Here is a 25,360-nt window from a genome sequence, read left to right as displayed (position 1 = left end):
TTTAGTACAGCAGTCTTTTCTCTCTTGCACAAACATTTGATTCTTATCTGACATTAGCAATGTTCTGTCCTTTAGTCAATGCTTTAATACAGCTCTGTGGGCCTGGCACCACGTTCTTCAACCAGAGTGGCTCTGATGTAACTTCACCCAGCCACTTCCATACACACCCAGTACTTAGGAGGAGGAAAACTGAATTCACTTACATCATCTATAAGGTTTCTGCAGGGTCTAACACATTTGACTTAGCAAGAAAGAGGGATTTAATCAGTAAAAGACAGACTGCCTTTATTTTTCATCTTTATTTAGGAAAATTTCAATCAAAATCTTTAGATACTTCAAAAATAGTGATTTAAGGTCTCTTAAACTTAGTTGTGTCAAGGAAGAAAGTCAAGTACTCAGAGTACTGCAAATATTTATTTTAGAGTTAGAATTAATCCTCTCCTTAGATACCAGTTCTTCCCACCTGAGGAGGCAGGTGCTACTGAAAATAGGGACTCTGTTCTTCTTCTTTGGTTAATCCAGATACATGAGTGTTTTGCCAGGAATGTTCCTGTGTGGCAGCTGAGTCAGGGTACTCCAACACAGGCATTCATGGGCCCTGCAGCCAGGCAGGGCTAATGAACTTTGTGCTAATGCCCTTTTCCCCCCATCTGCCAAAGGTGAGCTGCTTAACTCCAGATTCAGAGATTTCTTCTTCTGACTTCATGTCGTGCATTATGAAAGGACCAGTATAACCCAAGTGTTCTCTTTCCTTAACCACCCTTTCAAACAAACAACAAACCTGCTTCCCAGAGCTATTTTCAGTCATGACACCTGGAGCAGGACTGCACAGCCCACAGTCACATACATTGACTCAGTTTTCAAGTGTTTCCCTGCTCAGTGACTTTGGTGCTTGCCACAGCAAACACACCTCCTAATTTAAATTAAACATATTTGTTACAAATGGTAGTGCAAGGACCAGCATGTGGCTGGTCTCAGAGCTGCAGTCAGGATGTGCTGTTTTCCCTCTGCTCCTGCCTCTCACTGAAGTATTTTCTCTGCTCCTGTATGGCTTGTTCCAGCAGAGGCACATTCATCCCTTCCACGCAGGTCAATATTCGTGCTTTTACCACAGGACTGGAAGTTTCTGGAGAAATGAAAACAGACAGAGCAGCTTGGAGACAGAGAGTTCCCTCAGGCAACATATGACTCAAGCTGGCCAAATAACCATAGCCTGAGAACTTCAGGAGACCAGACTGGCTGCGTGCTGCCACTGATGTGAGCAGCTTAATTCAGTGACATGCTCTCCCTCTGCCCTGATGGGTACAAAATGCTGGTGACTGACACTGCACTCAGTCCCCTTGCACTGGAGAACAGTGCCAGTGCCTGCCACGCAGCATCTGTCTACTTTGTGGCTGGATGCACTTTGGTTTTCTCTGAAAGCAGCAGTGATGGATCTGAGCTCATTTCTGAATGCCCCTGTGCAGACAAGAGGGCTTAGAAGAGGTTCAAAGCTGGCTACAACCAACAGTTCAGTGGTGGCATTCAAGTGACAACATGGAGCTGCACAGAAGGAGCCAAACCTTGGTGACCATAGCCCTGGTGACACAGCCACCATCTCAGTCTGCTCCCCTTTCACCCCTGCAAAATGAGGCCAACTCCTTCCTAGGCTGGGATGACAAAAATAACAATTTTCTACAGGAATTTTGCAGCAGTGGCTTAGCAGGTCGCTCTCTAGAGGCCATGTCCAGTGTGGCTTTCCATGTGCCACTGAGGACTTCTATGACATGAATGCAAATGTTTTTTATCAGGTGTGGCAAAGATAACAAAGAATTTGCTTCACCATCCCGTGGCCCAGCTCAAGATTAAATCCCCATGCAAAGCACCAAGCAGCTGGAACATAGGGCACCTCAGGAAAGGCCAACAGGGTGCCCTGCATGACACAGCCTGCCTGCATTCCTCACATGTCTGAGGGCAGGGATAATAATTAGAGCCTTTCAAGGATGGCAAAGACCAACCCAGCCACCTGCAATGAGGCATTGCTGCAATCTGCCACGTTTGGGGTGAAGATGGTCGGTGTGGTGGCTGGCAGTGATTCCAGAAGGCTTTTTAGCACAGGTTTTACAAGCCCAGCAATGCTGTTGAAATGCTTCTTGTTTCTAAAAGATCTGTGCCAGAGGACCAGATTTTCACCAACATAAGGATGGCTCTTCTCAGGGGCAGCAGGGACAGGCAGGCTGCTCCTATCTTGAATTACATGCTTGTGTGACTGGAGGAACTGCACAAGAGGAGCCTTGACCCAGCCTGCCCTCAGTGACTCAGGGAGCCCTGAAAGAGCTGAGGTACCATGAAGAGCAGCAAAGGGCACCAGTTCCTGCAGCACTTACCTTCCCTGTGTTCAGCCTCTCCCAGGACCATGTAGAAAGATCCCACTTGGGCTTGGAATGGCTCCACAAACTTGGTGTCAACACAGACTTGGTACTGAGCCAAGTTGTGTTGTGTGGTGAGAACAGCTTCAGACTGGGCCAGGTCATAGTGGCACAACCTGGAAATGATCAGTTTGGGAAGCTCAGCTGTGCAGAAATCCAATTACAAACCAAAGAGGGGGGTTCGCAGCCAGTGAGGGAAAGGCTTGGCCTGCAAGGAGACAAGGGTACCCTTCTTACCTGCCAAATGTCCTCAGAGTCTTCCCCTCAGGGACTGAGCTGTCGATCTCCCACGGGAAGTAATAGACACCAGCATCTGGCAGCATCTCACACAATGGCTGGCCTGCAGTAAAGCAAAAGGTCTGACTCCATGCTTCTCCAGTACTTGATCCAAATTGTAAGTGATACTGCCCTTCAACTCCTTCCTTGCCCACGTTCCATCATCCAGGGGGCTGCAAGAGCTTCACAGCTCCCCTGCTGAGTCCTATTTGCAGCTCAGTGCATGTGCCAAGCCCAGGGCAACCTGGCACTAAGAGGAGCTGCCTAGTCCCACACAACCCAGTATGAACTACAGGCAGTCCATCAGGTCCTCTGGGCTTCCCCCAGGCTATGGATGAGTTGAAAAAGGTTAAGGAAGTGGGGAGAATGGTGACTGAGCAGTTCAGAGAGTTTGAGGGACTGAGATGCAGGGGTAGCCTCAGCTGCTAGGGTTGACAGAGTATTAGCAGCAAGATTTAAGGAATGATCCGAGCCTGTTCTCTTATTGCAGCATAAAAACTTCTGGCAGTGTCTGATCCTGCATCTGGAGAACAATAAATTGGATCCAAGCCAGCCTGGTTTCGTCAGAAGCCTAGTAGGGTTTAGCAGACAGTGATGAGTGAGGAGGATTAATTCCAAGACGAGGCTCAGGTGGGACTCCCTGGGAGCTCCTGCAATAGAGCAGGGCTGGCACAGGCAAGTCAGCCACAGCACAGAGAAAGGCAGGGATGCAAAGCAGTGTCAGCAAAGTTCTAATCCTGCCCAGTCAATGACACAGCCAGGCTCCTGGCTGTGCCCTGAATGGGATTTTTTTTTTTAATTTTCTCTCTGATCTCCCTTGCAGTCTGCCTGCGTTTGGAGTATTTGCATGCTTCATTTACAGCTTTTTTCTTCTTTCTTTTATCTCTCTGTGGGGGACCTCGAGAGCTGCACAACATCCCAGGCAGGAACTCCTGCCACTCAGAAAAGTGGGTCCGTTCCTGGGCATTCAAGGACCCCTGACACTGACTACTTAACAAAGGGAATACTGAGCTGACACACACGCTGGGCCTTTAATGCTTGGTGTCCCTTGTCCACCCCATGCATTGCCCACGGGGCTGCAACCTTGCAAAATGCCCCATGGAGGACTCCGTGGGAGGCTGCCGAAACCAGGGCGATCCTGGCTTAGCCCATCCTGCACACGCCTCTCTCTGCCTGCTGCCCCACATTCCCATGCCAGGCTGAGGACACCCAGAGCGCGCTGAAAAACCCTCCCAGAGGTGGAAACCCACCTCCCCTCCCTCTGCAGCTCCGTGCATGCCCGCCGCAGATAATATTTAAAAAGCAGGGTCAATTCTGCACCTCCTGAAAGGCAAAGGCTGTCCTGCAGCTCTCGGGTTTTGCTCCTGAATCACACTGTGCAGCAAGGTGGATAAGCGAAGGATACAAGATGCACATTGTGCATTTAATGCACTTCTTAATGTAGAATAATTTAGGTTGTAAAAGCCATACCCCAATCGCAGCATACCCTGTGCCCGCCCAAAGTGCTACCTAATGCATGCACCACTCCCACCGCCAAGACTTTGCAGAGAGATTTAAGGCAGGCCCAGCCCGAAGCGCAGCCCTTTACACGCAAATCCAGAGCGCCATCAAATAGCGCATTTAACGCGTATCCAACGGCATTTAATGAGCTGTTTATATAATTAACTACTCCATGCCTCTGCCGCATGTGCCGGGCTGCTGGAGTCAGTGAGCGCTCTCCCGGCGCTGCTCCCTGCACATCACAGCGCGATAAAGCACGGCCGGACAGCGCTCACCGCTCCGCCATCGCCTCCCGCGGGAAGGGCGGGCACGGGGAGGGACCCACGTGGGCAGGAACCACGTGGCGTCGCGGGAATGACGTCACGGGGCGGGGCCGGCGCAGAGGGGTCGGAGGGGACCTGGATCGGGACCGGGATCGGGATTCAGATTGAGATCGGGCAGAGCCGCCGCCGCGATGTCGGTGAACGCGGACCTGCGGAGGGAGCGCGCCGCCGCCACCTTCCAGCCCGAGCTGCTCACCCACATCCTGGACGGCGGCCCTGAGCGCACCCGCCGCCGCAAGGAGATCGGTGAGGGAGGGCCCGGGCCGTGGGGACGGGGAGAGACAGCCCCGGGCAGGGCTCGGAGGGTGGGGAGGCCCAGGGGGCACCTGCGGGTGAGGGAGAGCGGGGGTAGCGCGGTGAGGAGCCTCGGGCAGCTGAGGAACGATGAAGTTGTGAGGGGGTCGTGGGGCGGGAGGGGTGTGGAGGAGCATTTGTGGAGAGGGAAGACCCCGAGGAGAGGGTTTGCTGGCGGAAGGTCAGCGCAAAGGAAGGAGTCAGAGAGGAACTGGACCTGCATTATGTCCCTGGTCCTCCTCTTTTCCCCAGAAAGTATTTAGGGTGACCCTGACAGAGCTGTGTCCTTTTACTTCTGTTTCCCCTTCCTCCAGAGGGTCAGAGGTGGCTTTCCATGGCCATTTTTCATGGGCTCTGTCCCCTCCTTTTTCCTTCCTACCACGCTCTTGCCCAACAGTACAAATGTCATTTGTTTGTCACCCGGCACGACGTGGTTATGAGAGATTAATGAGCTACTTCCAGTCTGTTCCCTGGTCAGAGGCTGCTGTTGTGTAACTTTAGTGCCAAAGAGGGGACACAAAAAGCCTGTGGTCTCTGGGCACCTTGTTTTTCAGCTGGCGCGGTGGGAATAAAGTTGCCCTTCTGCCGGAATTGCGTGGGGATCAGAGTTCACAAGGCTGCCTGAGCTCTGAGGCTGTTGCTGAGGGGCCTGCAGGTATTACATCAGTGAACTGCCCTCCTGCCAAGTCCAGAGTGCCTTGAACTGGAAATGGGGTTTATATGTGGCATGAGAGTGCCAGAGGTTGAGGTTGCAAAGGGCTTTTATTTCTTTCTCATTTTGTTAACTTCTCATTTTATTTTCAGTTTTCTGATACCTCTACCTTGAGGTAGAGCAGGTAAAATACTGGGTTGTTGCTCAACCCCTGCTGAGGTTTGTGGAAACTGAGCTTGTTTTCCTCTTGTTTCTTCCTCTGTCCCCAGAGGCCTTAGTTCTTAATGACCCTGACTTCCAGCATGAGGATTTGAACTTCCTGTCCCGTAGCCAACGCTATGAACAAGCCATCAGGAAGAGTTCCTTGATGGTGATGAAGCTAAGGGAATATGGAATTGCAGATCCTGAGGAGATCTACTGGTTTAAAAGGTACCTGAAAAGATCCAGAGTTTGATTCTTGTACTTCAGTCATCACCAGGGGTGCTAGGCTTGTGCTTTTTTCCTATGTTTGTTGTCTAAAGGAAGCTCAAGACATGTATAAAAGCCCACTCAAATCTGACTTCTGTGAATGTCAGATGAAACCCTGAATTCCTGAATATTGTGTTTTCTTAGTTCTGTTTTTTTAAACAGAAATGCAACCTTAAAAATTATACCCTGTTCTTTATGTATGGTGCCAAAACTAAAAAACAGAACTTGAAGTCAGATTTCTTTTTCAAAAGGAGTAAAAAAATTATACTGAAGTACTTTAAATCTGAATAGATTTGGTGAGTTTTCAGCTACTAATGAAACCTCTAAAAGCTGATTACTTCACTTTGCACTTAGACCCAATAAAGTCACATTGCAGGGATACTTGAAAATATTCCAAGATGGTTTATAAGTTCTTGTTTGTCATTGCCTATTCTGTGTCCCTCCTCTGAGCTCCTGGTGCTACAGAAGTTCTCTTTGACCCAGAGGCTTTTTGTTCTATCTGACCTTTGGTTTATCTGATAGTACTACCTTTGGATCAAGTTAATGAAAATAAGACTGTCTTTACATCTGAGTTTTCATTCTTTCCAGAAGGAATCAGAACTCAGTTCCTGATTTTGATGCATTTCTCCCCCTAATTCTGTTAGACTCTTTCCGATTTAATCAAACAGAAACTGATAACAGAGGTTACACAGACCTAGAAATCTGTTGTAATCCCATGGATATATCCTCTGGCCCATTAAATAATGAACCACAAACCCCCTCTGACTGATTTTGTAGAAAAGTTGTCTTGGGCCCAGGGCATCACCATTGGCACTAGGAAATTAAAATGATCTTGTCCACTGTGGTTTTACTTTCAGAGAAACTGGTCTGCACTGACCTGTGTCATGAAAGTTCTTGTGGAAGTAATGTAAATAATGTGAAAATCATCATTGGTGGACAGTGGTAACAGGGAACAGTTCAGTGACAGCAGTGAATTATTCAGGTGCTGCACAGCCAAAGTTAATTATTAATTTTTTTTTCCTGCACAAGGTTTGTTGAAAGTAAGAGGGAAGTTTCTTCAGTTATTTACTTATTTCTGCAGAGAAAATTCAGCAAAGTCTGTCCAATCTATCAGATGGAAAATTTTAACAAATTTTCTGTGTTTTTGTTGCATTAATGACAATATTATATGAAAACAAACTTTTCTGGAGCAGTCAAGTAAAACATTCTAGTTTTGTACTTCCATAAACTTATGTTGGAGTCAGCAATTCTTAATTGGATGAAAGTGTAACATTTCATACAGATACCAAATACCAGATGCCTCCATATCTAATGTGACATGAATGGTCAGGTGTGATTAGTCAGAATTCACAGTCCAAAACTAACTAAAAGGCTTCTTTTTTCCAAGGTAAAATCTAATTGCAGCCATTCAGGATTTTAAAATATAATTGCAGTTACTGTAGACTGACTGTATTTGCCATTTTTTATTTATTTTATATACCATATTTATTCTGTAATACCATAGAATGAAGAGCAGTGCATAAATTTCTTGCCTACAGGTGAAGTGTGTTTGCTAAGAGTGTGCACTGTTAATATTCTGAAATGTCTTCTTTACTATAATGTGTGGTGTTGGCAGGGGAGGATGTGGGCTTGCTTGCTGCTGCTTAAAACATGGATGAAATGAAAGGATTGTTTTTTTCATCCTTTGATTTCATTTGCATTTTAACATCTGTCCCCACTTTCCCACCTGTTGAGTGTTAAATATTTTTTAAATTTGGTGAACTACACCCAATTGACAAAATTGTTTATTTTTGTCTCATATCCAAACATGCTAATTGGTGCCAACTGGAAGTGACTTCATTAGTGTAAAAACTGACCTGGAGGAAGTGTTTGGGCTTATTCATTTTTCCAAGCTGAAAACTGAATGGATGTGGTGTTGCAACATGCCTCAAATGAAGTTTATGAAATAGACTGACACCCTTGATTCAGACATCGAGTTGTATTATTGTGACTGACATTTCTACTTATGGAAGCTTAAGAAATTTTGTCAGTTATCCCCAAAAGGATGGGACAGATTTACATATGCAATTTTGAAGCATTTTTTCCTGTAGCTTTCCTAAAGTTCCAGAACATCTCTAGGTAGCTTTGCACATGACTCACCAACTTTATAGCTTGATTTATGAGTAGGTGAGGAGAAATGCTGCTTCCTTCACTGCCCTGGAGATATACTTAAACAATTGCTGCTGCTGCTGTGACATGTCCAAGTCAATGCTCCTCCTTCCTGTTTCCAAAGGGCTTTGTTGGACTCCAAATCATAAGAGGATCTATTAAATATACTTAATTCCTTTTCATGTAGCAATTATTCTGTGTTGACACTGCAGTTGCAGCTGTTGTGACTACAGCTTTCAAGGCCATCAGCCTAAAGGTGCCAATATTTCAGATTTCTTTCTCAGTCGAACTGCAGCAAAATGTAAGTCGTGAAAAATGGGAAATGTTTCTGGTGTAATGCTCAATGCTCTTGGAAGAGAGTGAGCTGCTCAGTTTTAATTCACCTTCAGCTTTGATTAACCTTCATTGAGGAAAATGGGATTAAATGAAGAAGTGAAAAGCAGTTGAGACAAACTGGCTCACAGAAGAAGAGAAGATCTGAGAGCTGCTGGTCACCAGATGATTCCTGTGTTCAGGAGCATTGCATGAATATGCACTTTCCCTGTTGGAATTTGTTCTTACATCTCTAAATTCAGACCTGGAGTAGCTTTGAGCAAAATCAAAGTAGAAAAACTCTGCTATGGGCCTTACTGGCCACTGCTAAATTAGTGCAGATGGGATGAGTCTGGCTTGATCTTACTTTGATACAGCTGGAACAGGAGCTTATGCTATGGCATAGCAGTTGTTAGCTCTGGAGCCCACTTAGCACAGCTCAAACACAGCTCCTGCTCCTTCTCCACTGGGGTGACCCTTCATACTTGTCCTTGAGTGAGTTACTTCAAGAGCTGCACAGAACAGAAAAGTTTGCACACAGACTAATGTAAAGTAAATGCCCCTGTTCTGTGACCCAGTTCTGCAGCCTGAGAATGGCTTTGCAGCTGTTCCTGCAGCTTTGGAGCCTCTGAACACACAGACTTTGCTTCTGTCATCCTGTGTGCACTTTGAGACAGTGACACACCTGTCACAGAAGTGCCTTTTACTGTGTGGGTGGCACTGGTTGCTGTGAAATCTGGGAAGGTCTATATTGCCAAAGCACATATTACTACACAGCCTTCTCCCAGAAGTGGATTTGGAGCTGCAGCCTCATTGTGACACTGGTTGTTGTAGCAAGGCTGACCTCAGAGCAGCTGGTCATTGATCAGATGGTCACTGCCACTATCAGTCTTGATGGAGCTGAGTGTTTGAGCAGTTTCACACTGCAGCCTTTGGAGAACAGCCAATGGGTGCTGGGAGTGTTGAAATTGTGATGGGAAGCAGTAAGAGTTCAGAGACAGAACAGGAAGGGAGGAAAGCCTGTTGTTCTTCCCTTCACAGCTGGTACCTCTTCTGTTTGCCCTGTGTCTTGAGGAAAACAGGATTCACTCTCATTGTCATTCAAGTTGTTAAAAGGCACTTTAAGGAAATCCTAAATCTTCAGTGTGGAGTATGCAGAGATGAACAGTTTCTGCTGTAATTTAATTTTCAGCTTAGTTAATGCAAGAAGCTGTTAAAATGCTGCACAATTGGCTACTGAAACATCATGACCTGACACAGGGTTTTTGAAGTATCCTGTTGCAAAATATCTGTTGCCTCCTTCCTGTCAGAAAAGGTGATAGTTGATCATGAGATATCTGGCACTTGTGATTAAACTTCCTCATAGGCAGTGAAAGTTGCTGGTGTGACCTTTTAGAAGATTTCTGGGATTTTTTTCCTGGAGCATTACCTTCAAAGAAGCAGTGTCTGACCTGATTTTTCTGACAGCAAAGCATGGGCTGCACATTTTTCTCGAGTTCTTTCAATGACTGCTGAAAATATGTGAAGACCCATTCAAGCTCTTCCCAAACTACCCCAAAACTTTGTGTTTCGAAGTCAGCACTCATTTTCTCTCTGTAGATTTGTCCTTTTTGGGCCCAGAGAGTAGGTGCACAATAATTGAATAATTGTGCAGGCAATGAGGAAGAAAAGAGTGCTGCTGTTGCTGTATAGAATGACCCACTTAGGAAACCACAAGAGTGTTGAAAAGTTCTGTCTTGCTGTTCTTGCAGCATTTAAGGCCTTGGTCACCCTGAAAGCATCAGCTTTGGTAACATGTGCTGCTGTAGGCAAGAGAGTATTTTTTGGCAAAAGAACTGTGTGCCTCAATTCCAGAAACTTGAGACACTGTACCTGCACCCACACCAGCTTAAAGCCCAGTTAATACATTAATCACCAGCATTAGATTACTTGATTACAATAGTTCTGGTTCTGGAAAAATCCATGGCTTGTTTAGTCTTGTTCATTTAAAACAGGCAACATGCAGTTCAGTGCTGCTTTGTCTCTCACTCTAAGGCTGGTTTTCACAGCCTGTGCAGGACCTGCAGTTGAATTATCAATTATTTCCTCTCTGCATGGTGCAAAATGCCAGTCACAAATGCTGCTGTAATTGACAAGCTATGTGCAGGACATCTACTATGGTATTTATGCAGAGGGCTCCTCTTTTCTCCTCTTTCCTAGAGTTTAGATAGAATAAACAGTTGTGTACAGTAGATTGAAGATGAAGAAATTGTTCAAGCAGCAAAAGGGAAGATGTTTTAATTGAGAATGTGCTTTGCCTGCCATTGTGGCTACTAGATGATTAGAATTTCCTTCCATGAAATAACTTCTACTTTGGTGAAGCACACCTAAAATGTCTGGTTTTTCTTTCCATTCCCTCCAGCACTAAATTGTAATGGTAATTTTAATTGAAGGTGAGTTCCAGATCGCACAGCTGATAGAAGCAGCTGTGGGCAATACAGAGCTGTTCCAAAAAGAATTCACTCACCAAAGTGAATTCATTTTTAATACATATTTCTTCTAACTAATAATGCCCTAGCTGTAGGCTACCAGCAGCAGTGGGATTTATTCCCACAAAGCCTGAGAGACCGGGGAGAAAATAATTTGGTTTTCATTTCTTTTTTAGTTCCAAGTTCCTCATGAACCTTTATAGAATAATATTTTTTCCAGTTACATAGCAACAGCAGGATTCATGGGGTGAAGAAGATGCCTGGAAGAAACATCTGTTTCCCCATTAGCATTGCTTCTGACATCTCCACATTTGGAGCTTGCTTGTGGGACAAAAAAAATAAAAAAAAGGTTGAACAAAGCAAAGAGATGATTTATCTTACGCTCCAGTTGGAGAAAAGCCTTTCAGGTTCATGGTAACAGTAAGACTGAGATCCAGATCCCTCTATTTCTCTCCTGTAGAACATGCTTGGGCAATTATCCTGAACCTTTGGGTCTCCACTTCAGCATGTTTCACAAAACCATAGAGACCCAAACGACTGCTGCTCAGAAGGAGAAGTGGCTGCCCCTGGTCCGTGGAGTCAAGATAATTGGCACCTACGCCCAAACCGAAATGGGACATGGTTAGTTGCTTCAGGGATCAATGGGTAACCTCTTTTCTCTAACTCCAGTGTGTCAATTGTTACTGTTCCCTGGGTCAGTCTAAAGGGGGAAAGGTAAAATTCCTCAGTTAATGGTTGATGTCTCTAGCCAGACAGCCATCCTGACAGTCCCAGGATTCCTTTTGGTCTTTTCCAGAATGCACCTCTTAGCTGATCTCTGCATTGGTAGTTGTTACCTTTGGTTTGAAATGAGGAGGTTGTTCTAAGCCCTGAGAGTCTGGATTTCACTTGAACCAGTTGGAACATGTCAGTGAAAGTAGTATTGTGGTTTTTACTTTTGCCTGATTTTGGGACATGTGTGCTAGAGCCCTCAGTGCATGGCTGGCCTGCAGAAACAGGTCAGGAGCATTCCTGTAGGAGCAGTGGAGCACTTGGAGATTGTGAATTTTGGGTTGAAAGTCAGGTATGCTTTGCTTCAGGCACTTCTCCTCCAGATGCTGCTCCACTGCAGCTGTACAGCTTCCTGGGAAGGTCTTGTGTACAAAGAAAAAAACCATCTTATTCCTGCTGTTGTTGAAAGCAACTTTCACTGCTTCAAATGGAAAAACATTTAATGGATCAAAAACAGTCTTTTAGCACAGAACCTGGAATTATGGCTGTTAAATACCAGCAAGAATAGTCTACAAACAAGGACTCCAGTGCTTGTGCTGGCATCTGAAGTGAGAGAGCCTGAGGTGTCAAGTCTGGACACTGCTGGATGGCAATGCCAGCTGCCTGGTTGTTCAGTTACAGCTGCTGAAACATTTGTAGAAGACTCAGTGGAAGAAATCCTGTCCTCTGTCCTGCTCAACAAACCCAGCTCAACACCAGAAGCTGAGAGATAACTGGATGGCAACAATCAGTGCCTGCTGGCCTTATTTGCTTTCTCACACCAGCTGCTTGAAATCAGTCATATCCACACTGCAGTGATTTGTTTTACTTCTGATTTCACATTAGATCATTGCACTTTCTTGCCTGCTGATGGTTGATTTCCTTATAGTTCTCATGTTGTTCATGGTAAACTTGATATTCTGACACTAAATGGAGCTAATAGAGTGAAGTAGATATACTTTCTGTGCTGAATAATTAAAATGCAAACATTTGGCATTCCTGCTCTGAATGTTGATTATCTGATATTTCATCAGTGAAGCTGCTGCAGTAATTGTAACTGAGCTTTGTTTAATTTAATCCTGATGTTTAAAATCTGGTGATGGGGAAACAGACCTCTGGATTATTGAACTGAACTCTGTCCTGGATGAGTAGTTACTCAGTTTTATCTTGGTGACTATGTGTGTGATAGCCTGTATTGATTTTAACCTGTTTCATAGTGAAGAAGTCTCTCTCTCTCTCTCTCTCTTAAAAAACAAAAAAAAAAAAAATATCAGAGAGAAAAAACACAAACAGCACAGTGCTGAAAATTGAACAAGAAGGAGCAGTGAAAAAGTGAAAATACTGTGCTGTTTCTATCTGGTTTGTAACTACTCCTGTTAAAACAAGGTTGTTTTGCGTTTTTTTTTCACTCTTTGGCTGTCAGCTCTGTACTTCTCACCAGTACTGAACTCATTTAAATCTGGTATTCTTGGTAGGCTATTAGTCCCCTGTTGGGCTTGGTCACTGTGCAGTCAGAAAGCTTAGAAAACCTTGCTCCTGGGTTCAGTGCAGATAGCTGAATTTATTTGTGGGAGTCTGAAAATATCAAAAAAACAGTTCTTGGGAAGCCCTAGGGACAGAACTAGTTCATATTAATGTGTATTTAGAGAACACAAGGATGCATTGTTCCCACTTTACTAAGAATGTCAGATGAGTTTGAGCCAAGCTCAGACCAGTGCTCTTTCTGTAATACATATAATTTAAGTATATATATATATATATATTCCTGTTAAAGTCCAAATAAATTTATTTCATACATAAATCTGTCCCCACTATTTTAATACTCAAAGGTGTCAATATTTTAAGATTTAATGGTGAATTAATTCTTTTTATTGAAAAACCTAGTAGACCACTTAATTACCTCACAGTGATGTGTGACAGAATGTGGAGAAAAAGTAATTCTAATGGAATACGTTTAATTGGAGATAATTTGTGCTGGTGATTTATGGATTGAAAAATGTTGGCTTTCTTCCCAAGCTGTTCATGTTCACGACTGTGACTTACACATACAGAGCACTGTCCTTTTAAGAAAGTTCTTTAAAATAGCAGAAGTTGAAGGGAGCTGATTTGAAATGCCATGTACATTAATTGTGTCTGATATTTAATTTAAAAAAATTAGAGTAAATAGTGCAGCCAGTTAGGATTTGCCTTTTAAGAAAAAAGAAAGTTCCTTGAAGACTTAACTTGTTTAGCTAAATAAACTGGGACTTCACCAGGTTCTACCTTCAAAACATGGGAAAAAAAAAAAAAAAAAAAGAAGATGGACTTCCTGTATTTGGTTGAAAGCACACTGCCTTCGGCCACATCACATCTCCAACAAACTGATATTCTCAGCTGACTGCCTTAGCCCAGTGAACTTAGGGATGCTCTGATGTTCAACCAGAGGGTCTGGTCCATCTTTTGGTTTGGATTTATGTTTAGTCAATCATAGTACATCAAAAATAGGGAATGTTGGAGATGCACTTTCTGCTTAATTACAAAGAAATGCATTGCAGCATGTTTATTTCAAAGTGAATGCAATTTATTACTCAGGCCTGAGAAAAGGACAGTGCTCTGGCTTTCTAAAATACGCTTACTGAATTCTGATTGACACATGAATCATTTTTTTTTTCTTTTTGTCTCTTCCTGAATCTCCACCATGAATCCTCATGCTTGCTTTCCTCCATAACATTCCCTTCATGCTCCCATCCCATGACAATTCTTCACAGCTTTGTTCACCGTGGACGGCCTGAGCCTCTGGACCTTCACCTGGGCATGTTCCTCCCCACCCTTCTCACCCAGGCCACCCCAGAGCAGCAGGATCGCTTCTTCATGCCTGCCTGGAACCTGGAGATCATTGGCACTTATGCCCAGACTGAAATGGGCCATGGTACAGTACATTCAGTAAATGCTCTTTTAAAGAATGGCTTTGTGTGCAGAGGATTCCTGTGCCTGGGAAGAACACTGGGTGTGTATCCCACAGTTTTACACCTGCAGCTGTGGTTGTAGGGAAAAGTGGACAGGCTCTGGAAGGGTTAATAGAGCATCATGCCATGTGCTGCTTCCCTCTTTGGGTTTGATGTCTGCAGCTCTGTAAATGAGGACCTGGGTGCTCCCTGTGCATTCAAACCAGTACCATTCCTGCCCATCACTGGTGCTGTCAGTTTGGTGGCATCTGTTCATTTTGCACTTCTGTTCTTTGCTATTTGGGCTCTGCTTTGCTCTAATTAATGTTCAGTGTAAAGACAAAAGGACAGAGCTTTGAGGTAGTGAAAGAGATGCCAAAAAGTTAAGAGTTGCTTGTTCACCTCAGGATTAATCTTGGATCAGATGGGTCAGGACTAACTTGGTTCCAATGCTCATGTTCTCTGGGGAGCTTTTCCCCCTTAGTTCACTCCCATGTGTTCTTTTTAACTGACCATGAAATGATTTGGGCTTTTTGAGTTCTCTGTCTCAAGCTGACTTTTTGTTGCTTTTCTTTTACTTTCAAGCTTTGAAATGGATTTTGATAACTCCAGCAGTATTGTGATTGCAACATTTTAAATTCAATTTTCAAAGGGAGGATATTCTTCCTTGGGAAACTTTAATTTTGATCATCTCAGAGTTGCAGATAAGAATTATTTTCTAAAAATGAGCAGGATTCACCTTTGTGTTGAAGGGAAATGTAGAGACTGTGTGAAGCATAAAGTAACTGCAAGTCTGAGGAGAATCTCTTGGTACTAGCAAGGTTTGAAGATCCTTTGCCAGCAGAGTAAGTCTGTGTTGAGCTGCCTGTGGAAGTCTGCCATTACCTCCATGCTTTGGGAACGTGGTTGCTGCAAGGTGATCTCCCTTTTCCTGTTGGAGCTCTTGTCCTGCCCTGTCAGTCCAGACTCTCAGGAGTGTTCACAGCTTGTCTAGTTTAAGCAAGTAGGCTTGGTGATTTTGGGAGTTTTTAAGGCATTCAGAGGCAGTGCCACTGCTCTGAGACAGGTGGATGGGAAGTGAAGCACTGGGGGCAGAAGACAAAGACTGTTCCTGGAATTACCTTGGTCTTTTTGCAGTCTCTTCATCTACCTGCATCAGTACCTGGCATACAGATGCCATTACTTGCTGTCCTGGAGCTATGGATGATCTCTTCTGGGAGATCATCTCCATCAAGTGAGGAGAATGTAGGCTTGATGAGGGAATGAAGAGGTGATGGGCTCTGTTTATTTCCTCTTGTGGCTGAGAACTGGATGGTTTTATTTTGCAATTTAATCAGTATTGCATTTGAAATTCAGGTGAGTGTGTTCCTGTAGAACATTTTAACTGAGAAAGGGCTTCTGGTGTGTGATAGCAAAAAGGTGTCAGATTGGAGGTGCTTGGAAAACTAGTCTTAGACCTCTGGGGAGAAAAATCAGTGTTTTCTGAGAATTGACTTCCAGTCCCAGAATGTGATCTGGCTCTTTCTTCTTCCTTAATTTGTTGATATTTAGCTTTTTATATATAGTCTGAAAGCAAAGTTAAAATTTTAACATTACTACTGGAGTTCCACTTTCCATTGTCCTGTTCTGTCCTTGTCTTTGTTCTGTGACTGACTTCCTACCAAAACAATGTGTTTGCTTGTTTCCAGGGACTCATCTTCGGGGCCTGGAAACTACAGCCACCTATGACCCCTCTACACAGGAGTTCATCCTCAACAGCCCCACTGTCACCTCCATTAAGTGGTGGCCAGGTGGACGTAAGTGTGTCTAAATCTGGAAGGTGTATGGAAAAACTCAGGGAGGGAGGTGATGCCATGTGTGTTGTATCTACAGAGTGATGGCTGAAAGTTGATCCAAAGAGTTGGCTGAAAGACAGTCATTCTTCCAGAACAAGCAGGCTTATCAGAGCCTGCTAAACATTGTCTGTGTGCTTTGAACTGTTGCTCAGAACCAATCACATTGTGGATTTGGTGTAATTTTTGATTGCTTGTATCAAATTATTTATAGTTCCTTCAGCTTCATTGGCAGGTGTGCCAAGGACTTGGTGTTTAATAGTCAAGAAAATTGTGTTGTGCAACTTCATTGACTTGAGCCAACACTTTGTCACAGAGCTGTACAATGGGATGGCATCCATTGGGGTCAGTCTGGTTTTCTAGTTCACGATGTGATGAGGTTATCTCAGAAGAAAGACTCTGTGTGTGTGTGTGTGTGTATGTCTGACTGACTGTGTTGCTGTGCTGACTCCTGTCCTGTTGCAGTTGGGAAGACGTCGAACCACGCCATTGTTCTGGCTCAGCTCTACACCCAGGGCCAGTGCAAAGGCCTGCACGCCTTCATTGTCCCCATCCGGCAGCTGGGCACTCATGAACCTCTGCCAGGTACAGATTCACACTCAGGGAATAGATAAAATCTCTTTCTCTGTATACAGCTCCTGTGACTTGTTAAAATCCATGGCTGATTTCATTAGCTGAATTCAGCTGGTAGATCACAGGGCTTAAATGAGTCTTCCTTACAACTGAACTACTACTAAATCATCTTTCCTACTGGGCCATCAGTGTGAAGTTTAGTTTGGAATTTGATTCTGCCCTGTGAAGTTTAGTTTGGGATTTGGTTCTTCCCCAGTTTCTCCCAGCTATGCATTCCACAAGCAGCACATCCTGCTTTCTGAAACGGGAAGAAGAACTTTCATCACTCTTTACCTGGAAGAGAGCTGGATGAACTTCAGAGACAAGCTCCTGCAGTGACTGGATAGTAGGGTGCATGGAAATGATGGAGATTTCCATCTAGTTGTTGTGGTTTAACTTACCAGGCAGCTAAACCCACACAGCCATTCCCTCCACACAGAGGGATGGGGAAAGAATTGTGTAAAAGGTAAAACTTGTAGTCTGAGATAAAGACAATTTAATAGGACAGAAAAGGAGGGGAAATTAATAATAGTAACAACAACAATAATAATAGTAGTATAATATGCAGAGCAAGTGGTCAGTGTATGATTGCTCAGCATCAGCTGGCTGATGCCAGTGTCTGAGCAGGAGGCTGTCATCCCCCTCCAGCTGGTGTCATCCAGTTTTATTGTTCAGCATGATGCCACATGGTGGGGAATTTCCCTTTGTCCAGCTGGGATCAGCTGTCCTGGCTGTGTTCCCTGCCAGCTTCTTGTGTCCCCCCAACTTCCTCACTGTTGGGGCATTGTGGAAATTGAAAAGTCCTTCACCTGATGCAAGTGGTGCTCAGCAGCAACTGAATCATCTGTGTGTTATCAACATTGTTCTCATGCTAAATCCAGACCACAGCACTGTACCAGCCACTGGCAAGATGATTTCACTCCATCCCAGCCAAAACCAGGACACCAATTTTCCATCAAAGAGATTAAGGTCCCTGTTAACTCTTACCATATAACACCGCTAGGACTTGCTAGAAAACTAAACAGTCTCATTATTGGAAAAGGATTGAACCTCTTGTGTGGTGTTTAGTTACTATTTCTTAATGCAAGTGGCTTTGTCTATGGCAGGTATTACAGTGGGTGACATTGGCCCCAAATTTGGCTATGATGAAATGGATAATGGCTACCTGAAAATGGACAACTTCCGAATTCCTCGGGAAAACATGCTGATGAAATATGCCCAGGTAAAGCAGTGAGTTTCAGCATCTGCTGTTAGAAATGGGCATGCTGAGTGCTCCTGTGAGGTTGAGTACTGCACCAAAAGGGTTGTGGGTGACTTGTAAATGCTGCTTGATGAGATTAAAGTGTGAACATGTAAAAGGGAGCAAACTTTATGAATCAACAGGCTGCAATTTTTTTTAATCTTTTATTTTTTGGCAGGTTGAACCAGATGGCACCTACGTGAAACCAGTCAGTGACAAGCTGACCTATGGGACCATGGTGTTCATCCGTTCCCTCATCGTGGGTGACTCTGCTCGCTCGCTGTCCCGGGCCTGCACCATCGCCATTCGCTACAGCGCCGTCAGACACCAGTCTGAGCTGAAGGCAGGGTGAGTGCAGGGAGACCCAGGGCAGTCTGAACTGCTGGGGAAAATTCTGAAGTACTGGGAGGAGTGGGGGCTGTGGCTGATAACTGCTTTGGCACTCGGTATGGTTTCACAACACTGTCCTGGGGAGTGCATAATTGTTCATTCTTGGAACATCCTCCCCTGCCAAAGGCTTTTGCTGGATGGTCTTAGAGAGTCTGACTTGATGGATGGTGAACATGCTTAGAGTAGGGATAAATGGGATTTCTGTAGCAGTTTGCTACCACTCGTGCTAACTCATCTGTGTTCTGCCCTAGGGAACCAGAACCCCAGATCCTGGATTATCAAACCCAACAATACAAGCTCTTTCCTCTCCTGGCAACAGCGTATGCTTTCCATTTTGTGGGAGCCTACATAAAGGACACCTATCATCGTATCAGTGGGGACATCAGCACGGGGGACCTCACTGAGCTGCCAGAGGTACTGTGTCCTCTGGAAACCAGAGTGTTGGTTGGATTTGTGTGAGGTTTCTTTACAGCATGCAAAAAGAGACATCGAGCTTTTTTGTCTTTTACTCATGAGATGTCTTCTACTTCTGTAGTTTCAGAAGCCCCCAAGTCTAGTAGGTGCTATTGACATTTATTTGCTGTATTCATTTAGCCCTCTATAAAAAGCAGGGAGTAATGCACAGTGAGAAAGCTACTGGGAATATATTTTTATTCAAAAGGTGCATTTCCAGGAATGATGGAGTACTGTTTGGGAGTTAAGACTAATCTTGTGCTCGTGCTGTAACTTCTTAAATGTTCTTCCAAGTGCCTGGGGTGTGATCAAAGAATAGGTGTGTTGATCAAAGTATCAGTACTATACTGAGGGGTCAGGGTTGTAAAATGTTAATTTTCTGTTAGGGTTTGTGACAATGGGCAGTTGAAAACAGTCTTGTACATAAAATGTGTAGGAGCTGCTTGGAGCAGCTCAAGAATGGCGTTGACTCTATTTTTTCTGGGACTTGCAGTCCTTAACATGTATGTGTGTGAGCTAAAACTTGAAAATAAACCTGGTTTGCTGTTGCCCCTCAGCTGCACGCCCTGACAGCAGGGCTGAAGGCGTTCACCTCGTGGACTGCCAACGCTGGCATTGAGGAGTGCCGGATGGCCTGCGGTGGGCACGGCTACTCCCGCTGCAGTGGCATTCCTGACATCTACGTCACCTTCACCCCCTCCTGCACCTACGAGGGGGAGAACACTGTCATGATGCTGCAGACAGCCAGGTAAGGGACTCTGCACAGGGATCTTCCAGCCTCTCCACATGGTCCTTGTGGCTAAAGTTGGTACCCAAAGGGTTAATTCAATTTCAGAGAAACAAGGCAAGCAGAATCTGCTATGCCAGCAAGGACAGTTGGAAGATAAGGGGGAGACATCTGGCTTAGGAATGCAGCTATAGCCAAAACAAGGACTGAATCTGGGAACTTGGGAAGGGTTTAATGGTAATGAGTTAATTATAATTTGCATGTAGTGACTGTATGTAAGCAACACACTTGTAAAAAATCACATGCACCCAGGGAGGAGTTACCCCTATGCAACCAGGCACCTGTGACAAATGATGCCCTTCTTAACACTAAATTGGTGTTAAGGAGTCTTTTATTTGACTGGTTTGAAGTAAATTTGGTGACAAAGTGAGGAGAAGAAGTTTCTGTATTACCACAAAACCTGTGTCATGTTTCTGTCCCCTACCCCATTTTTGACAGATAATTGTGTGCCTACAACTGTTCTTTTTGGCCTGAGCCTCAGTGCCTGAGGGCTTTTGTCCATTCAAACAGCTCATGAGTAAGAGCTGCCATCTGCTGTCTGTATTTCCAGGTTCCTCATGAAGAGCTACACCCAGGTGACCTCTGGGCAGCAGGTCACAGGCATGGTGTCCTACCTGAACGACCTCTCCAGGCAGCGCATCCAGCCCCAGCACGTGGCTGCCAGGACTGTCACCGTGAGGATCAACGACCCCACCAGCTTGGTGGAGGCCTACAAGTCACGTGCTGCCCGGTGAGCTCACACTGGCTGGGCTGAGCCAGAAAAAACTGGGTGAGGTGGTGGTGATGCACTGCTCTGTTTGTGCTGGATTCTTGAGGCATGGCTGGCGAAGCTTTGATCTGTGTGTTGCTTTTAGGAAGTGACACACTTTACTGGGTTGGGGCCAGGGTTAAGTGCTTTGAGGCTGTAGGAGGCTCCTCATAGCCTGGTTACTCTGCTCCCCATTCCTTTGGGATTTATATTTTTCTTATTTATGTGTAAAGTATATTCAAACTTAAAAATACCAAACTAGTCAGAGATCTGTGGAGAGAAACAATCCTGATATTAAAGTTCATTGTGAGGGAAGTGGGAGAGTTGAGCGGACACCTACTTGTGAGTAGGTATTGAAGCACCACATGTGTGCTGTCAGAAATCCTCTTACTCCTCTGTAGCTGTGTTGTAGCTGCAGCAGTGGTTATTGGTGTTTTAGGGCACAGCTTGTCACTCCAGTCACCCTCTTCATTTACAGCACATGAGAAGAATTCTGAGCTCGTGCCATGACTGACATGTATGAATTCAGAGTATGTCATGCTGCTAATGTGATGTTATGATGTAAAGTGTTTTTCTCCTTCATATGAAACAGGCTTGTAGAATCTGCAGCCAAGAATCTGCAAGCTGAGCTGAACCACAGACGGAGCAAGGAGGATGCCTGGAACAGAACTTCCGTTGACCTTGTGCGGGCATCAGAGGTCAGTGACGTGCCTGCTAAAGAAATGTGCTGTGAGAGCTCCTCATCTTCCTGTGGCCCTGACTGAGGCTGTTTGGTTTCTGCAGGCCCACTGTCACTATGTGATAGTGAAGCTGTTCACAGCCAAGCTGGCCGAGGTCGGCGACGCCGCCGTGCGCGCGGTGCTGACCGAGCTGTGCCTCCTGTACGCCCTGTTCGGCATCAGCAGGAACGCCGGCGACTTCCTGCAGGTTAGTGTCTTCTCCAGCTCTGAAGCAAGGTTCACTGCTTGGAATGTGCTTCAAATGCCAAGCTGTATGGATGTTATTGGTGTAAGTTCTTGGCTGTAGGCTGGCAGAAGGTCATTCTGCTGGACGGCTGTTATTGGGTTTCCCTTGTGATAAATAGAAACCAGGCATGTGCCAAGGTTTAGCTGAAATGGTTTCCAGTTGGTGACCAGCTACTGTGTGTTAAGCAAGGAATTAATAAAGGAGCTGCAGTTAGATGTGCTCCACAACTGATATCCCTCCAGAGGGATCTTGTGCTCCAAATTCTAGCCCATCCTTTGATGAATGGCTTTACATTGTCAGGCATTACTTCTCTTCATTCTGTCAGTTTGAGAATGCATTTGTGCAGCAGTGTTTTGTCTGCTCTTCTTTGTCTTCCCATTTTCCTCTTTGTTGCTTACTAAAAATTTTCCTGAAGCCAGGCACAATTTAATATCCTTATATGTATATTCTCTGAGAAAACTTAGTGCTGCAGTTAACTTATATGTACTCTCAGAGTGAGTCTCCCACCCAGGATTAATAGCTCAGCTGGGCAGTATGGAGAGCATCTCCTGCTTGTGCATTGTGGCAAATTGCCAATTTAATTATTTAGTGAAGAAAAAAAAATCCTTGGTGTTTTATGAACTGCTGCATTTTTGTGTGTGAGAAAGCTGACCTGTGTGAGACCTTGGGGAAAGGAAGAATTTATGATTTGTGATTTTTTTTTTTTTCTTTCCTTCTCAAGGCTGGTATCTTGACCAGTGCCCAAATAACCCAAGTGAACCAACGAGTGAAGGAGCTGCTGGCTGTCATTCGTCCCAATGCAGTGGCACTGGTGGATTCCTTTGACTTCCATGATGTGCACCTGGGATCTGTGCTCGGCCGCTACGACGGCAACGTCTACGAGAACATGTTTGAGTGGGCAAAGAAATCCCCCCTGAACAAAACACAGGTAGAGAAACCTCTTTTCTTTTTCTCATGTGATCAGAGAAATAATTCAATTTAGGGTTAATTATGCCCCAGTGATCTCAGCAGGTAATTGAGGAGGGGGGGAGAAAACTCACAAGTAGTAATGGACCAAAACTAACAACCTTCTTTCAGTTTGCTCTCTGTAGTTTCTCTCCCAGCTGTACCTTGCATTCAGCCCTGTGGGATCTCTTGAGTTTCTCAGCTGAGGGAGGAAATGGTGCACTCCACAGAGAAATAACTGAATGATCTCAGTGAATTCAGAAGCAATTATCACTTGCTGTTGATTCTGCTTAGTGACAGTAGCTGTGGAAGCCTTGCTCATTTTCTGGCAAATCTTCCAGTCTTCAGGCAATAGCAGTGAGTGGAGGGGAAAATAAATTGCTCCCCTGTAGTTCTTATGTGTCAGATGTTGTATATCTGGCTTAGGATTGGAGCTGCAGCTGAGCAAAAATAAACTGAAGTGTCTTTGCTCCTTCAGCCAGAATTGTAAATCCTGTCTCCTGGTGCCTTTATTTGAGGAGTGCAGACTATATCTCCTACAATGGGCTGCCAGAGACTGCAGCTGGAGTTAAATCCCACCACAACTTGCTCAGAGTTCTGTAGTTCTTAAATCAGTGGGGCTTAGGAGCTTCATTACAGTCTCTTAGGAAACCTGCACCACTTTTCTTATAATTAAAATGCCAAACAGTTGTATGAATATGAGTTTTGCACTTCTTTCTTCAAAGAAAGCTAGTGGGGCAGGCTGGTTTTTATATCTTCATGCTTTGCATCATGTAGACCCTGAAATACAGAAGTTATCTGGCTATTCTTAAATCTTCAAAGTGCCTCTGATTCAAATTTTCTGAGTACACAAACACACTGCAAGATGTGAGGAGGTAAAACTGTTTCAAAGATCAAAGCTGACCTTGTAACCACTGTCTTGTTGTCTTGCAGGTTCATGAATCTTTCCACAAACACCTGAAGCCAATGCAAGCCAAGCTGTGAAGCCTGCAGGTTTTTTAAAATGCACTCTTGCCCTGCCCTGAAAATTGGGTGTTTGCATCCTTTCTTCAGGCACCTAAATCAAACCTATGAATCCTGTAGCTGTAGGACAGTGAATAATTGTAGCCTTTTTTTCCTCTTTTATAAATGGAGGAGGTGTTTGGGGAGAGTGCATAGGGATTGATGCCTGTTTTTAAAGTGCAATTATAATGGTAAAATTAACCTTTTAAAAATCTGGGAAAGCTTTATGGATTTATACAAGGATTGTTTTTGTGAAGCTGCTAACTAGAGAGGAGTTCTGTCAACTGGAAAAGGTGGCAGGACTTTACAACAACATAGTTGACAGCCCTTAGGCAGTAGCTTCTGGTGAGCAGTTATGTCCTCCCCTCAAAAAAAGCATCAGTGTCTTGATTTTCTAATTTTTTTTTAAGATTAGTCACACCTCTCCTCATTTTGCAAATGTTTGTGCTGTGTGAAGCCACCTGCAGAGCTCTGTGCATGTGAGTCTGTGTGTGGCACTGTTTTCCTGATGGATCTGGGAAGTAAACACCCCTCCTTCTCTGGAGCTCTGCTTCAGGCATCTTCCCAGAAGAAATCCTCATGTTTCCTTTGGTTTCCTTCTTTTCACTGCCCTGCACAAACTCCTTTTCCCTTTGTGCCAGCTCTTGGTTAATAGGAGGTCAAAGGAGAACACAGTGATGCTGCTCTGAGGATAAAAACCAGCTCATAGTAATCAGCTGGGTGCTGATGTTCTGCCCCTGTTTTCACTCTTAGCATTTTCTAGCACTATCTCAAAGCACTTTACAAATGTTACTTATGTTGATTTGGTGGGGAAGAAACCACATGTAGTGGTAAAAACTGCAAATTTGACCTGGAATGATGAAGCCAGTATTGGAGGGCAGGGATCAGTTGACCAAAGTCCTTGGATCTTCTGATTTTTCTGGGATGTTGTCCTGGTTTTTTAAAGGCATTTGTCAAGAAAATGACAATCCCAAGTGAAGTGTCCAGATTTTAATTTTTTTTTCCTACCCATGCATTTCCAAGGAGCTTTCTCTGATTTGTTTAATTTAGTTGTGATAACGACTTGGGCCTTGCACAGTGCTGTCTGATTGAACAGGAAGAATTTAGCTTGGAAGAGAACAGCCTGCTGCCCAGGGAAATCAGTGCAACAACTACAACCAAGCAAAATCATTGCTGCTTTTCCACACCAGTAACTCTGTCCAGTAACCATAAAATCTCTTCACACTAGAGAAAGGCAATTCTGAGCTTAAAGTGGTAAAAAGCTTCAGCATAAACCCAAATCCTGCAGTTTTGAGGCAGCACCTGAGAAGCTGCTTCTTTGCAGCTTTGGTCTCTTTAGTCTAATTTTGAATCAGTTTTCTGGCACTAACAATGATCAGACCCAAGGTTTGGCTCCATGTGCAGTAGCTGAACAGAAAGAAATGTTTAATTTTAAATAAACTAATCAAACTTGCCTTGTGGCTCCCGAGTATTTCAGGTACTGTGGGAGTTCAGGATGCCACGGGAGGCTGAGTGCTCTGCCTTCCCTGTGTCCAGTGGAACAGGCTGCTGGCCTGGGGAGGGGGGATGGAGGAGCAGGTTAAAAAATAAGCTAATGAGAACAGCACTAGCTGTGTACAGAACTAATAAATTACAAAAATGAGTTTTCAGACAAAATGTCTTTCTTTTCACATGCTGCCTTCAGTGGATCTCATGTAAAGTAGTGGGGGAAGTAGAATGAAGTGTTCAGGAGATCTCAAATTAGCTGGATTTTGGTGTTTCCTAGAGTGTGACCTCCCTGGCTTTGCTCTGCAGTGCCATCCCATGGGCTCCCTGTCCCATCCCACAGCCATCCAGCCTTTCCTGCTGCTCCCAGCCACAGG

At 44.6% G+C, this 25,360-nt stretch overlaps 2 protein-coding genes across 6 annotated transcripts; one reads left to right on the top strand and one right to left on the bottom strand.

The window, feature by feature from the left end:
• Positions 1–280: 280 nt before the first annotated feature.
• Positions 281–4,515, bottom strand: TEN1 (TEN1 subunit of CST complex). Of its 4 annotated transcripts, none has more exons than XM_056505854.1 (4): positions 4,361–4,515; positions 2,646–2,748; positions 2,367–2,524; positions 281–1,126 (listed from the first exon to the last, which is right to left on the bottom strand). In XM_056505854.1, the coding sequence occupies exons 2-4, from the start codon at positions 2,729–2,731 to the stop codon at positions 987–989; spliced, it is 384 nt and encodes a 127-aa protein (XP_056361829.1). In that variant the 5' UTR covers positions 2,732–2,748; positions 4,361–4,515; the 3' UTR covers positions 281–986. The 4 variants fall into 4 exon arrangements, with proteins under 4 accessions (XP_056361829.1, XP_056361828.1, XP_056361830.1 ...); XM_056505853.1 differs by having other exon boundaries at positions 4,005–4,494; XM_056505855.1 differs by having other exon boundaries at positions 4,460–4,489.
• ACOX1 (acyl-CoA oxidase 1) lies at positions 4,484–24,952 on the top strand. 2 transcript variants are annotated; one of them, XM_056505848.1, is made up of 14 exons: positions 4,484–4,753; positions 5,723–5,882; positions 14,347–14,507; positions 16,212–16,319; positions 16,821–16,940; positions 18,074–18,189; positions 18,386–18,555; positions 18,849–19,011; positions 19,608–19,798; positions 20,388–20,567; positions 21,178–21,283; positions 21,369–21,512; positions 22,273–22,479; positions 23,430–24,952. In XM_056505848.1, exons 1-14 carry the CDS (start codon positions 4,639–4,641, stop codon positions 23,478–23,480), a joined length of 1,992 nt encoding a protein of 663 aa, XP_056361823.1. In that variant the 5' UTR covers positions 4,484–4,638; the 3' UTR covers positions 23,481–24,952. The 2 variants fall into 2 exon arrangements, with proteins under 2 accessions (XP_056361823.1, XP_056361824.1); XM_056505849.1 differs by lacking the exon at positions 14,347–14,507 and adding an exon at positions 11,310–11,470 and having other exon boundaries at positions 4,512–4,753.
• The last annotated feature ends 408 nt before the right edge of the window (positions 24,953–25,360 follow it).

The sequence above is a fragment of the Oenanthe melanoleuca genome, chromosome 18, assembly GCF_029582105.1.
Source record: "Oenanthe melanoleuca isolate GR-GAL-2019-014 chromosome 18, OMel1.0, whole genome shotgun sequence".
In the NCBI taxonomy this organism is placed as follows: domain Eukaryota; kingdom Metazoa; phylum Chordata; class Aves; order Passeriformes; family Muscicapidae; genus Oenanthe; species Oenanthe melanoleuca.
The sequence above is the reverse complement of the archived record's forward strand: the minus strand, read 5'-3'. Positions and strand labels throughout refer to the sequence as shown.

Coding starts and splice junctions, on each gene's coding strand:
- TEN1 (XM_056505854.1), bottom strand. CDS start 2,731: ATGCTGCCAGATGCTGGTGTCTATTACTTCCCGTGGGAGATCGACAGC. Junction 2,525..2,645: donor ACTCTGAGGACATTTGGCAG/GTAAGAAGGGTA, acceptor GATCATTTCCAG/GTTGTGCCACTATGACCTGG. Junction 1,127..2,366: donor AGAGGCTGAACACAGGGAAG/GTAAGTGCTGCA, acceptor TCATTTCTCCAG/AAACTTCCAGTCCTGTGGTA.
- ACOX1 (XM_056505848.1), top strand. CDS start 4,639: ATGTCGGTGAACGCGGACCTGCGGAGGGAGCGCGCCGCCGCCACCTTC. Junction 14,508..16,211: donor CCAGACTGAAATGGGCCATG/GTACAGTACATT, acceptor GCTTGTTTCCAG/GGACTCATCTTCGGGGCCTG. Junction 21,513..22,272: donor ACGCCGGCGACTTCCTGCAG/GTTAGTGTCTTC, acceptor TTCCTTCTCAAG/GCTGGTATCTTGACCAGTGC.